Here is a 15,545-nt window from a genome sequence, read left to right as displayed (position 1 = left end):
TGACTTTTTTTTAATCAGAATCGCAAGTTTATATCATATATAATTCTGACTTTCTCACAATTGCGAGTTTATATCTCATAATTAATTCTGACTTTATCAGAATCGCAAGTTTATATCATAAATAATTCTGACTTTCTCACAATTGTGAGTTTATCTCATAATTAATTCTGACTTTTTTTTAATCAGAATCGCAAGTTTATATCATATATAATTCTGACTTTCTCACAATTGCGAGTTTATATCTCATAATTAATTCTGACTTTATCAGAATCGCAAGTTTATATCATAAATAATTCTGACTTTCTCACAATTGTGAGTTTATCTCATAATTAATTCTGACTTTTTTTATCAGAATCGCAAGTTTATATCATAAATAATTCTGACTTTCTCACAATTGTGAGTTTGTATCTCATAATTCTGACTTTTTTTATCAGAATCGCAAGTTTATATCTCAATTCTGACTTTCTCACAATTGCGAGTTTATCTCATAATTAATTCTGACTATCAGAATCGCAAGTTTATATCATAACTAATTCTGACTTTCTCACAATTGCGAGTTTACATCTCATAATTAATTCTGACTTTATTAGAATCGCAAGTTTATATCATAAATAATTCTGACTTTCTCACAATTGTGAGTTTGTATCTCAATTAATTCTGACTTTCTCACAATTGCGAGTTTATCTCATAATTCTGACTTTTTTTATCAGAATCGCAAGTTTATATCTCAATTCTGACTTTCTCACAATTGCGAGTTTATATCTCATAATTAATTCTGACTATCAGAATCGCAAGTTTATATCATAAATAATTCTGACTCTCTCACAATTGCGAGTTTATATCATAATTAATTCTGACTTTCTCACAATTGCGAGTTTATATCTCATAATTAATTCTGACTTTATCAGAATCGCAAGTTTATATCTCATAATTAATTCTGCCTATCACAATTGCAAGTTTATATCTCATAAATAATTTGGACTTTCTCACAATTGCGAGTTTATCCCTCATAATTAATTCTGATGTTTTTCTCAGAATTGCGAGATATAAACTCACAATTGAAAAAAGGTAATTGCAACTTTTTCTCTCACAATTCTGACTTTTTTCCCCCCAGTAGTGCGAGATAAAAAAAATTGTAAGATAAAACAAAAACAAACTTCCACAACAGCATGCCCTCAGATGGCTACATAAATGTGTGCATGAATACTCACTGGTTGAGGAATGCAAACAGGTATCTCATGAGCACTAGTGTTGGCCGCGGTGTTGTGGTCAGGATCTTACGGATGGAGAGGGCACGCTCGTACAGATTCTCAGTTCCTGTTGAAGGCACATGAACACGCAAGTTCATAAACAAGGAAAATCAGATGTCCCATGTGCTCAAAAAGGCAGGGACTCTTTCATAGACACATGAAAAGACACCAGCTGTCCAAACTCCCCAGGAAACCCGAGTACTTAGCACCCTGTCATTTCCCGAATGCTTGTGCCACCATTTCTCACACACACCTTTCCTTCCTCCATCCTGCTTCATTCACATACATGCACAACTTATATGAACGCAGGGGAAAGCGTGCACTCACGGACGCAGGCGATGAGATCGTTGAACTTCTCCTTGGGGAAAAGCGGGTTGTCCAGGTTGCGGAAGTACATTTTCAACACGCCCGCTACTGAGTTAATGTCATGGTTATTCTCCTCGTCGGTCAAGGGGTCGTTGCCTGGGAAACAGTCAGATAAGAGAGTATCCATGGTGATAGATCCTTTTAAATTAAAATCTGTGATTTTCTCATTTTAAAGGGTTAGTTCATCCAAAAATTTTGTTATTAATTACTCACCCTCATGTCGTTCCAAACCCATAAGACTTTCGTTCATCTTCAGAATACAAATGAAGATATTTTAATGAAATCTGAGAGCTTTCTGTCCCTCCATTGACAGTTACGCAACTACCACTTTAACGCTTCAAAAAGTTCATAAAGAGATTGTAAAACTATATACATATAAACATGCATCACACATCAGATATGGTAAATGGAAGCTCAAGCATGTTTGCTTGACGTGCGAAAACCAATGAGGTTCATTTTCATGTGTTACGCATCACATTTGAGAAAGCGCAGGAGGTTTGTTCTGAAGATAAACGAAAGTCTTATGGATTTGGAATGACATGAGGGTTAGTAAATGATGACAGAATTTTCATTTTTGGGTGAACCATCCCTTTAATACAGAGCTGAGCTTTCAAAAAGCCACTGGAATTTATTAACCCTTTCCCCGCCATTGACAGAATTTTCCGGCTTTCCGTGTTTTCACTGTTATAAGGTTGGGGACGCTATTACGCATCTTCTGAAAGAGTTAAGAATCTCCGGATGAAAACACAAGCGAAAAAAAGAGCAGAAACAAACGATAAAAGCACGATTTTCTCAGCTTTTTGTTCAAAATGTTGTTGTTGTTTTTTTATGAAACTTACCAAAGTCCCTTTTAAGATAAGTCATTTCACTCGGCGGCCATCTTTTAAATGCCTCTCGTGCATCCAAGTGCAGCTCCTATCTTTTTGAATGGGGAAACATCAGATTTTCCAAAACTGTTCACTAAGCTTGCGATTACATTTCATATTTGAAAACACCAATGAAATCTGACAACAACTGTCTTATACAGCTCGTTTCTTATGTTCAAATATCTTGTTTTTCATGCTAGACCATGCGCATGCGCAGTCATGAGCACGAGTCTGGAGCTTCTAATGGCAGCTTCAGTGATGCGATTACTTTACTAATCAACGATTGGCTCTTTCACTTAGAAGGCGGAGCTTATTTGCCATATTGGGTTTTGCACTTTCTCCCATTCATAAGTAATAGGAGTGCACCGTCTTCCTATATATAAAGTCTTTAAACTTACCCACATTTAAGTGTTGATAAAAAAAATAATGCATAAAGCTAAAATAAAACATGTTTTTTTGTTTAAAAGCAGAGGCTCTGTTCTTTCTTTTGATATATCGCATGTTCAGATATTCATACAACAAAATATTCTGGGGGTCATGAATTTTTTGTGAAAACAATCAAAAACACTGGCAGTGGCTGGCAAAAAAAAAAAAAAAAGAAAGAAAGAAAAGGCTGTCAGGGAAAGAGTTAATAATCACAATTTTAATCAAGAGAGACTGTTAATCTGTATTTAATTATATATATATATATATATATATATATATATATATAATTAACTCTTTCCCTGACAGCCTTTTCTTTCTTTATTTTTATTTTTTTTGCCAGCCACCGCCAGTGTTTTTGATTGTTTTCACAAAAAATGCAATTAGAAATTAGAAATTAGAAAAATGCAAAATTATATATATATATATATATATATATATATATAATATATATATATATAATTTTGCATTTTTCTAATTTAAATGTACAAAATCATTACCAACTACATGGTCAAAGTCAACAATTTATTTGATAATTAACAAATAGCACAAAGTATTTCATCTTCATGTTATGCCATAACTTTTCTTTGTTTTAAATGATTCAATATTTTACATTTCCAGATTTAAATGAAACAAAAAAAATCCCATTATTCTTTCGAAGCTCACTGTATATATTTTATTATTTCTGATGTTCAATCAGTGTGCTCAAAAGTATAATATAATTTATTTATGTATTTATAGATGATCGGATGACTGTGTTCACAAACCTCGTTCGAAAGAGTTCTTGATGTCATTGACTTCCACCTGTGACCCTGAAACCCTGAAAATACCCTGGTGTTGCAGACCTGGAAAAAGGGATGAATGCATATATATGTGTGTGTTTGATGGAATCAATATTTGTATTATTAATCAGATTATATACATTCCTCACCGTATAGATTAATAAAGCGAATGCAGCTTTCTACAATCAGAGGGATGGCCTTCCCAGAATCCTAAAAATATCCCCCCCAAAAAAAAAAAAAAAAAATCACAAAGAAGCCCATGGAAGTTAACATGAAACATGCGTGCTGGTACAGGTGAAAACGAAACGTTAAAAGGCTGTTACCTGGTGCCTGCTGTGGGAGTTTCGTCGACGGCTGAGTGAAAAAAAAGACAGAGAAATACAACTGAAATGAGTTTTAGCATTCAAAAAGGTCATGAGAACCTTTACAAATATCAAGAGGATCTTGTGATTCAGGGTAGTATATGTAAAAAGGGCACTAAAGAAGGTCAGACACATAGATGATGAGATGTACCTGGTTGTCATGATGTCTGCTCTGTATCCTGCAGACATAGATATTATATTAGACGACATTTCACTGGTCATCACAAACTGAGCTCCTATAAAAGCTCAAATGATGTCACTTCCTTTTCATTATGTTATTTAAAATGGTGACAGATTATTTAGGGGTTCAAGCACATAGTGCTGAAACTGTATTGTAATTGTTAAAATTTCCAAGGATCAGCATTCTCCCCTAAAAGTGACCAGGCAGACCAAATGGTAAGTCGTAGAGACTTAGAGGGCTGGTAGTACTCAAACCATCTAGAACGTCAGCAAGGCTCGCCCCGATCGGGCCAGAAGGGGGCGCAACAGCGGTGAAAAATTCTAAATGGCTCATAACTCCTGAACCGTTAGGCGTAGGCAAGTGTCTTATATTGTTGGAATCCTTTGCTCAAGACAGATTCGCTCGAAATTTTCAGGTATTTCACGTTAAATTGATAAAATTAATATTTCAACATGTAAAATGACATATACTCTTTAAATATACACTATATTGCCAAAAGTTTTGGGAAGCCTGCCTTTACGTGCACATAAACTTTAATGACATCCCATTCTTAATCCGTAGGGTTTAATATGGAGTTGGCCCACCCTTTGCAGCTATAACAGCCTCAACTCTTCTGGGAAGGCTTTTCACAAGGTTTAGGAGTGTGTTTATGGGAATTTTTGACCATTCTTCTAGAAGTGCATTTGTGAGGTGAGGCAGTGATGTTGGCGAGAAGGCCTGGCTCACAGTCTCCGCTCTGATTCATCCCAAAGGTGTTCTATCGGGTTGAGGTCAGGACTCTGTGCAGGCCAGTCAAGTTCCTCCACACCAAACTCGCTCATCCATGTCTTTATGGGGTGAATGTGATTTTACCAAGTACAACATGTTCCTGAATCAACATCTTTGCTGATCCTGGAACAACATTCCAATCAACCAATCAGATTTGAGGGAAAAGTTTACAGTTTACGTCAAGTTTAGGCTTACAACCAGGGTTAGGTGCTTCTACGTCGGTGTTATTTACCTATCATTTCCCTCTGATTTTAGGGATAAATTAAGGGTAGGGATAGGTTTAGGGGTAGGAATAGGGTTATGACTAAATATACAAAATATGTTGATCCAGGAACATGTCTTACTTGGCAAAATCATGGTGACCGTCTTTATGGACCTTGCTTTGTGCACTGGTGCGCAGTCATGTTGGAACAGGAAGGGACCATCCCCAAACTGTTCCTACAAAGTTGGGAGCATGAAATTTTCCAAAATGTCTTGGTATGCTGAATCATTAAGAGTTCCTTTCACTGGAACTAAAGGGCCAAGCACAACCCCTGAAAAACAACCCCACACCATAATCCCCCCTCCATTAAACTTAATACTTGGCACAATGCAGTCAGGCAAGTACCGTTCTCCTGACAACCACCAAACCCAGACTCGTCCATCGGATTGCCAGACAGAGAAGCGTGATTCATCACTCCAGAGAACACGTCTCCACTGCTTTAGAGTCCAGTGGCGGCGTGCTTTACACCACTGCATCCGAAGCTTTGCATTGCACTTGGTGATGTAAGGCTTGGATGCAGCTGCTCGGCCATGGAAACCCATTCCATGAAGCTCTCTACGCACTGTTCTTGAGCTAATCTGAAGGCCACATGAAGTTTGGAGGTCTGTAGCTATTGACTCTGCAGAAAGTTGGTGACTTCTGTGCACTGTGCGCCTCAGCATGCACTGACCCCGCTCTGTGATTTTACGTGGCCTACCACTTCCTGGCTGAGTTGCTGTTGTTCCCAATTGCTTCCACTTTGTTATGATACCACTAACAGTTGACTAACAGTTGATTTCACGAATGGACTTATTGCACAGGTGGCAACCTATCACGGTACCACGCTTGAATTCACTGAGCTCCTGAGAGCGACCCATTCTTTCACAAATGTTTGTAGAAGCAGTCTGCATGCCTAGGTGCTTGATTTTATACACATGTGGCCATGGAAGTGATTGGAACACCTGAATTCAATGATTTGGAGGGGTGTCCCAATACTTTTGGCAATATAGTATTCAGTGCTGGATAGATTACTTAATTGTAGTCGGCTACTGATGTCAAAAATTGTAGTTGGTAATGTACTCCATTACATTACACATTTAAGGTAATGTAATCTGACTACTTTTAGATTACTTTTTACCTAACACATTGATTTGAATAGGATAATCTTGTACCATATTGATATAAAAATAGAGAGAGAAAAGAAAATATGTTCCATTCTTTATCAACAACAACATGAAGTGCACCAAATATTACATTACAGTACGTCAGGGTTTCCCAGACTGGGGTCTGATGTCAGAGAACCATGAACTTAATTAGGGGCTCAAACGCATATTATTATTAAGGGTGGGACAAAATATCGAGAGGGCAATATATCGTTGTCCTTCTCCATGCGATATGAGAATCGATACGCTGGCTCATGTACCATCAAGTGTCTTATATCATTGCAATCCTTGGCTCAAGGCGAACATTAACATTTTTTGTAGTAGTAGTACACAATAATAAATATAATGATATTACTATACATTGAGAAAAGTGCAACATCACCTTCAGCTATGCTTCTCTTCAGCATGTCGTGTTTGGCTTGTAGTTTAGCGATGAGATTACTGCCTTCCAGGTACTCCTTCAGTTTCTGCAGCCAAACACATGCACACAGTCAATAATAATCCAGTTACACTGGAAATTAATGATCTAATTAGTCCCGGTCATCCTTCAGTAGCCATAAACTAAGTTTAAAGATACTGACGTCGCTTTAAGCTAAAACAAGATCATTGATCCGACAGACACAATGCTACAAAACTACAGCGTGAACAGATCATTGACTGTAAAGTGTGATGCTGTGTCTGTGCTCTTTTCTGTGTCTGATATGTCTTATTAAACACTACATTTCCAAAACAGGCTCTGTCTGAGGGATTGTGTGTGAGCCAGCATTTACTGTGAAATAGAAGAGCTCTGTTTCCTGCTGGTTGGCGCGTCTCTTGGCCAGGCTGGGTTTGCTGAGGTAAGTGTCTGATACGCTGGATTTGACTGACTCAGTGGAGCGACTGTGCTGGAAGCTTTCAGACACGTCGTAGTCCTCCATGTTCACCATGTCCTGGATAGTGCTGAGAGTGGCCTCCGACGTCTTTTTCACCTTCAGAGGGAACATAGAGAGCTATAGAGGTGGTGGTGCCATATATACTATTGTACTGAATGATTAGCAGCACATGTTCATTTTTAATCCAAATCCCATTTACACCTTATTTTCATATTTCAAAAGTGGACAGAGCAAAATACAGGTGTCAACGGGGTCCAAAAGTTTACATACACTATAAGGAGCATTTTCTGCCTGATAAGGAGCATTTTCTGCCCTTAAATTTATGTAAGCTAATGTACACTCTAAAAAATGCTGGGTTAAAAATAACCCAAGTTGGGTTAAATATGGACAAACCCAGCAATTGGACTGTTTTGCCCAACCTGCTGGGTAGTTTTATTTAACTCAACTATTGTTTAAAAATTACTATATTGCTCACTTAAAATGAACCCAAAATAGGTTGGAAATTAACATTTATTAATATGTTTAATAAATTAACATTTGTTAATGGATCATTTTTAAAAGTGTAAAAAAAAAACATAATGGAGATAATTTATTTTGCAGTTTTATTAAGTGTTAACAATGAGACAAAATTTGTCACCAAAAAAGTAATTTGGTTTAACCAAAATTTCGGTTTTACTGAATGACTCTTTGGTTATACCGAATGACGATATTTACATACAATGCTAACAGGCTGATATCTATCTAGCTAGCAAAAGAACAATCAAACATCTTATATTTAGTACAAGTTTTTAAAATATTACAACATTTCCATTTTTTATAGCGGTTGAACCGAATGACCTGATGTTTTGGGACATGCGTATGAGCAAGTGAAAACATGAATTTTTCAAGTAGTTAAAAGAGAGTTAGTTACTTTGCAGGTGTCTGAATGAAGTCACATCCTGTCACATGATATTGACCGCATGACTTGATCCAAAATGGTCCCTTTATATTGGTTACTCCGAATGACATCAATGAAATTATTTTTTCCGGACATTCTTTCTCATAACAAAGCAACGACTTCTACGCATAATTTTAATACCATTTTGCACTATGTTGATATATGATGTTATAAAATCATGCCAGAATAAAAAATATATACATTTATTACATTTTAAGATATTTTAATCACAAATGAAATGGCTGTATTGGCCTTTGGACGGTTAAACCGAATGACCTTTTGACACTTCAAAATCTTTAAAATACCTTTATATGTAGCAAAATATAATTAAAACCTTTTTGATTCAATAAAAGAGATCTAGTTTTACTACCTCACATACTTTGGATGTCATATCTTTGTTTTTTATTATTATTAAGGCCTTTGGACAAAAAAAGGACCTGTCATGTCATTGACCCTCATGAGTTTAATGAATAATAATTAAATAATAAACATTTATTAAATTGCTTATTAATAAATGTTCACCTTTTGATTGTTATTGTTGCCTCTCATAATTATTTGTGTCTGATTTCTTGGGATTTTGGGTTCATTTTAAGCCAGCAAAACAGTAATTTTTAAACAATAGCTGGGTTAAATAAAACTACCCAGCATGCTGGTCAAACATTTAACCCAAACGCTGGGTTTGTCCATATTTAACCCAACTTGGGTTGTTTTTAACCCAGCATTTTCCGATCACAGAATGTTGATTTAGTGTTGTTAAATAATTTTGCCAATTAATTTAGATGATACCAAATATAGTTGTTGTTGTTTTTTCAGTGAATATACAAAATAATTTGCAGTGAGATTAAAATGTGTAAATCTACAGTATTAAGAAGCAAAAATGTTTGATGTCAGTCAGATTTTTTTTTCTTTTTGAAAGAACAGTTAGTTTAAATTGCTATAATTGCTGTTATGTTTGATCAAATAAATTAGCATTATCACGTCCAACCAACCAAGCTAAGTTGTGCTTCTTGTTTTGTGACAATCAGGAATTGGTCCGTAGCCATCTAGAGAAGCAAGGATAGAGGAATATCCCGCACACACATCCGTACAGCCCTCGGTCTCTACAGTCTAAACTCACTGCAGTAATACAGCGTTCATCAGCACTTCTGCTCTGTCCTTCACATGCTGAGAGCTGCAGGAAACAGCTGGCCTGCCAACAACCTGCGATAAACAACCACACACTCCAACAGAGACGGAGAAGATGGAAACAATATGTATGAATGCGTCTGTAGCGGTGTGCTGGGGTGCATATATAGTGCCTGATGACAAAGAAAGAAGGAGCGAGAGAGGGGAAAGGAGAAATGGAGAAGGTGTGTACGCCTGTCATCTCATTCTTTATCCTCAGTGGGGGAACCGCAGCTGCCGAGGTGCTCATTCGAGAGGAAGGGATTGTGTGTGTGTGTGTGCGTGTGTGTGTGTGTGTCTCACCTCCTCATTTTCGATCTTCAGTGTAGAGAGGCGCGACTGCAGCTGCTGGAATCGGAGGAGGAGTTCGGCTTGCACCTGCGGCAGTGCTGTGATTTGACTCACCTGAAATATCAACATGCATAAATACACACATTACAGAAACCGCTCAGCAGAACAAACAAATCATTTGATCTTTTATGGACATTTTCAAGGACATGGATGGTAAAGAAAGGAAAGGAAATGATAAGGAGGGCAGATGATCATGAATTTTGTGCTGAAGATTAATTGTCATAGAAATAACTGCAAATGAATTCTGTTTTTTTTTTTTTTTTTCCATGTCACTTACTGTGTAAGCCTAATACATTATTTTACTTGGAATTTAATATAATAATAATAATAAAAAATTTTTTTTTTTAAATAGACCCATAGGATTTGTGAAAATTTATATAATATAATATATAATTAACGCTGGGCAAATAATTAATCGCGATTAATCGCATCCAAAATAAAAGTTTGTGTTCACATAATATGTGTGTGTGTGCTGTGTATGTATATACTGTACATATATTTATATAATATATATATATTTTATATATAACAAATTTTACTTAAATATATATACATGTATGTGTGTGTTTATATACACATAATAAATATACACAGCACACACACATATTATGTGAACACAAACTTTTATTTTGGATGCAATTCGTTTGCCCAGCATTAAATATAATATAATATAATATAATATAATATAATATAAACATTGCACGTTCAGTTAATAGTATGAGGCGAAAATGTCCATCTTCCTAACTTAAAGGGGGGGTATAATGCTATTTCATGTATTCTAACTTATTTACACTGTTAAAGAGTTGGATTCTCATGCTAAACATGGCCAAAGTTTCAAAACACGAGTCGGACGTATGACAGAGTATTTCTGTGCCAAAAATACTTTTCCAAATCCACTTAAATTTCGGGATCTTTTTTTTGGAGTATGTTGCCTGTGTGACATCAGAAAGGTCAGAATCCCTTGTACGGGCACTTCTCCCGGAAGAGCGCGTGCACACGTCGACCAGAGCGAGAGAGCAAGAGCACGCCCATCAACATGCTTCGTTCAGGTTTACGGAAGTCATCGGCAGCCCTGAACAGGACTTGCTTTGTTTTTAGACCACGAAATCAACAATGTCACCAAAGAAGTGTGTTTTTGGTTGTGAGGGAAAGATAACCTTGCTTCCCAAAGAACCCAGTGTTCAGTGAAGCTGAGAGTTTTGTGCTCACGCATTACATTGATGCGCTCTCGATATTTGTTATTAAAACAATCATAGAAACTGATAGTTGCAATCACTTTTTTATTAGTTAAAATGAATGGAGAATATCTCATGTTTTTCCGTGGCTGCTCGAGCCCTCAGGATCGGCGCTTATGGTTTTATAAACAAGGCCCAGTTCTACGCTGGATTTACAGATCATTTGAAACCGAAAGATGGAGCGGTCACAGCGATAATGATCCCGGTCATGAGTCGGAACCGCAGGTGGTGAGTAAAAAATGTCTGTTTTGTTGGCAATAGGCGCCTAAGTGCATATAATGTAAACAACATGAACGTAGTGAATTCATAAATTCATTATTCATCATTCACTATACGCTATATTCATTATAGTGATTCAAAAGTTATCCATGGATAATGTGATGGTGTATTGTGTGTGTTTAAAAACAGTTGTTTAGCTGACCATTGATCGCTTGCAGAGGATCACTACGCAAAAGCTGCCCGTGCTTGTGACAGCTCGTCACTCTTTAGCTCCGCTCACACGACACTGTTTTCGGAAAGACTCGGTACAGTGTATGTATCTTTTATAAATATGATAAAACTAAAGACTTTTCGCCGATATGAAGGATGCTATACTACTCTATAGGTACTCAAGATTAACATGAGATTGGCAGAAACTGTGTGTGATACCCCCCCTTTAATGTCATAATTTTTTCTGAGGTTATAATTCCCAATTAGAACCGATATATTTTTTTTTTTTTTTTTTTTTAAGAAATGGTTTTATAGAAGCTTGTTTCCACTATGGAATAAACAAATATAAAATGTAATTGTGATTTTTTTCTCTTGCAATTCAGACTTTTTTCCTCACAATTGCGAGTTTATATCTTACAGTTCAAAATTGTGAGATATAAACTTGCAATTGCGAGAAAAAAGTATTTTTTATTTTTTGTATTCAGTGGCAGAAATGAGCTTCCATACCTTTTTAAATTGGTTACAAAATATTATACTTTTTATCTATTAGGCTTTTTTTCCTTCCCATTTAATAATATCACAGTTTATGACCCAATCAATCACAGGACAATGTCAAATTTTTACACACACACAAAAATTATTATTATTATTAGATATAATTAGTAGATATAATTTTTTTCTTTTGTTCAGCCAAATTATGAAGATATAAGAGGACAGTAAAAATCACTGTAGTAGCACAAATTCATTCCTTTCCTACACAGAAGGGTATAATGATTTGTTTCATGAATGCATAAATGTAGTTTGGACACTAGGTGGCGTGTGACCTGGTCTCCCATGTGTGGCTGAAAGTTGAAGCGTGCAGGAGGGGTGAACGCTGTGGGGTGAGTCTCCATAAAGCGTTGCCGGTCACTACCAGGGTCCAGCCCCTCCACGGCCCCCTCCAAAATATCCAGGCCCTCGTGGCGAGAGGTTTCCAGGCTGTATTCTGCCGACAAGTAGGTCCGCAACGCCCGGCTCAGGCCCGCATGATAGCCGAGGTCACAACACTGTTAAAACACAGATGAACGCAATCGATTTTCATAGAGAAAAGAACATGAATAGTGTGGATTTGTGTAGAGCTGTCACTCAAAACCGATTATGATGGATAAAACATTCCCTTAAAACGCTTATCTAGAAATTATCCTCCACGGCTTCTGTTCTCAGGGTTAATTTGAAGGGTTTTTCATACAGGCTTTTACCGTATCTCACTTGCCACCCCCACACAATCTCTCTCTCTTTTAGCCACCCACGTACACAAATTCTCCTGCTGTCTTTATCTCAGTGTGAGCAGGTTTGACCTCTGTGAAGGTCAAAGAGACGCAGCGCTCCGATCGGCCAGATACTGCTGACCACGATCAGCCTGCTGCAAACTCTAATGAGCAAAACAACAGACACAGCAAACCGAGGAGCAGGGACGGCCCGTGTGAGAAATGGCTCCTCTCTGTACCATTGAGGGATCTCCTGGTCTCACTGTGCACTAGATTGAGTGTGCAGGATACTCAGTAGGATCCTATAGAGTAGTATGCATTAGGTGTACAGTTTGCAGATTTTCTGATGAACTGCTACAGCTGCGAAAATAATCAGTATAGAACTAGAGCACACTACATGAGACACTCTATCCCATCAACACAAACTGACCTTCCATTTTCAGTGTGATGAATTAAATCGAAATCTACTGCAATATCATTGTATACTACAGAATTTACTGCGTGTGAATATATAGTATATAATATGGCATATACAGTACTGTGTGTATATAGTGTAGTATATAGTATTTAATATGGTATATACAGTTTGTATATACAGTTATATAGGCATATGTTGAAGTCTCTAATAAAAATATATACTGTGTAGATAGATAGATAGATATATAGAATGATAGAACGATAGAATGATAGATAGATAGATAGAACGATAGATAGATAGAACAATACAACGAACGAACAGACGACAGATAGATGATAGAACGATAGAACAATAGATAGAAGAATAGAAGGATAGATAGAAGGATAGATAGAACGATAGATAGAACGATAGATAGAACGATAGATAGATAGATAGATAGATAGATAGATAGATGGAACGATAGATAGAACGATAGATAGACAGAACAACAGAACGAACAATAGAACGAACAATAAAACGAACGAACGAACAGACGATAGAACGATAGATGGATAGATGATAGAACGATAGATGGAACGATAGATAGATGATAGAACGAACGATAGATAGATGGAACGATAGAACGACAGAACGATAGAACGAAAGAACGAACGATAGAACGACAGAACGAACGATAGAACGACAGAACGAACGATAGAACGACAGAACGATAGATAGATAAGATAGACGGAACGATAGAATGAATGATAGAACGAACGATAGAACGATAGATAGACAGATAGATGATAGAACGATAGATGGAACGATACATAGAACAATAGAAAGAACAATAGAACGAACGAACAGACGATAGATAGATAGAACAATAGATAGATGGATAGATGATAGAACGATAGATAGAATGATAGATAGATAGATAGATAGATAGATAGATAGATAGATAGATAGATAGACGGAACGATAGAACAACAGAACGATAGAACGAACGATAGATAGATAGGTATAGATAGATAGACAGAACGATAGAACGAACGATAGAACGAACGATAGGTAGATAGACGGAACGACAGAATGACAGAACGAAAGAACGAACAATAGAACGAACGATAGAACGAACGATAGATAGACAGAACGACAGAACGATAGAACGAACGATAGAACGAACAAACGATAGAAAGAGATAGATAGATAGATAGATAGATAGATAGATAGATAGATAGATAGATAGATAGACGGAATGATAGAATGACAGAACGATAGCACGAACGATAGAACGAACGATAGATAGATAGACGGAACGATAGAACGTACGATAGAACGAACGATAGATAGATAGATAGATAGATAGACAGAACGATAGAGCGATAGATAGATAGATATAGAACGATAGATAGATAGATAGAACGACAAATAGAACGAACAACAGACAGACAGACAGACAGATGTGTGTCATGTGACAATGTAACATCCTACTGTTTATCATGTCTATCACTGCATACTATATTTAAAATAATTTCAGGACAGTATATAGGTCAATTCACACCACACTGACAGACGGGAACAGACACTTGGTCAGGTTTTGTCGGATCAGTGTGTTGGTGTCTGTCAGAGCTGAACATTCTGAATCAGAATTAGAATGTGTGAGAAGTGACGAGCTGTAATCAGGTGACTGTCAGTGTTGGTCTGTGTGAATTGGCCTTATACTGCAGTAGTTCCATTCCAAATGTGGCCTGTTACAGAATGTGCTAATGTGTGCTTGTAATTAAAGGCTTAATCTCCATCCCGTCCTGCCTGTTACAGGGTGCGTTTGTCTCTAATTAAAGGCAGTGGAGACTGCCTTAATTAGTGATTATTAATCAGGACTATAATTCATTACTGTGCTTGGTGAAAAAGCAAATAAACGCAACCATAACACCATGCCCTTCATGCAGTGGCAATTTCCTGCCGTGGATTCACAGTCTGCGCAAGCGGCGATATACAATCAGATACTCACGTCAATCAAATGCGACAGGTCGTGGATGTAATATTTAAACAGAGAAGCGTTCGTGGCCTCCAGAGTCAACAGATACTCGTTCCGAGCTTTCATAACCTTCAGTTTGTTCTCGGAGTACTTGGCTTGGCGCTGGGGGGAAAAAAAGAGAAAGACGGAGAGGTTGAAGGAGAGAGAGAAGGACAAAGTGTTGAGTAAGTGCTATATCTCCATCAAGGCAAGAAGATAAAATGTTTTTATTGACGGACGGCCTATCGACTAACTTGTTTCTAATGCCAGTGTTTTCACAGTGAGGCTTGGCTGACGTCTGCGTCTCTGTGATTGTAATTGCTCCTTTAATTAAAGTCCCTGTCTGCCGGAAAAACCCACAGATATTTTAAAGCAACATTATCATTAAATCAAGGAAGGATCCTGAACATTGGAGTTTATTTATTTTGTTGAATTTGTATGCAAAAATTTGGATAAAAAAAAACAAAAAAACTGTGTTTCTTTATCTGGTC

The 15,545-nt window shown here is 37.0% G+C and overlaps 1 protein-coding gene across 1 annotated transcript in view; it reads right to left on the bottom strand.

Annotated features, from left to right (window-relative positions):
• Nucleotides 1-15,545, bottom strand: part of srgap1b (SLIT-ROBO Rho GTPase activating protein 1b) — a 51,647-nt gene that overhangs the window by 6,924 nt on the left and 29,178 nt on the right. The window contains exons 6-16 of the mRNA XM_051891144.1: nt 15,049-15,177; nt 12,215-12,436; nt 9,679-9,780; nt 7,173-7,370; nt 6,785-6,869; nt 4,201-4,228; nt 4,011-4,041; nt 3,837-3,897; nt 3,673-3,750; nt 1,578-1,712; nt 1,212-1,317 (exon numbers count right to left, since the gene is read on the bottom strand). Coding sequence (XP_051747104.1) covers nt 1,212-1,317; nt 1,578-1,712; nt 3,673-3,750; nt 3,837-3,897; nt 4,011-4,041; nt 4,201-4,228; nt 6,785-6,869; nt 7,173-7,370; nt 9,679-9,780; nt 12,215-12,436; nt 15,049-15,177 — 1,175 coding nt within the window. The remainder of the gene's footprint in view (nt 1-1,211; nt 1,318-1,577; nt 1,713-3,672; nt 3,751-3,836; nt 3,898-4,010; nt 4,042-4,200; nt 4,229-6,784; nt 6,870-7,172; nt 7,371-9,678; nt 9,781-12,214; nt 12,437-15,048; nt 15,178-15,545) is intronic.

Source organism: Ctenopharyngodon idella, chromosome 4 (genome assembly GCF_019924925.1).
Source record: "Ctenopharyngodon idella isolate HZGC_01 chromosome 4, HZGC01, whole genome shotgun sequence".
NCBI lineage: Eukaryota > Metazoa > Chordata > Actinopteri > Cypriniformes > Xenocyprididae > Ctenopharyngodon > Ctenopharyngodon idella.
Note: the sequence above shows the minus strand (reverse complement) of the source record. Positions and strands in the feature narration are given on the sequence as shown.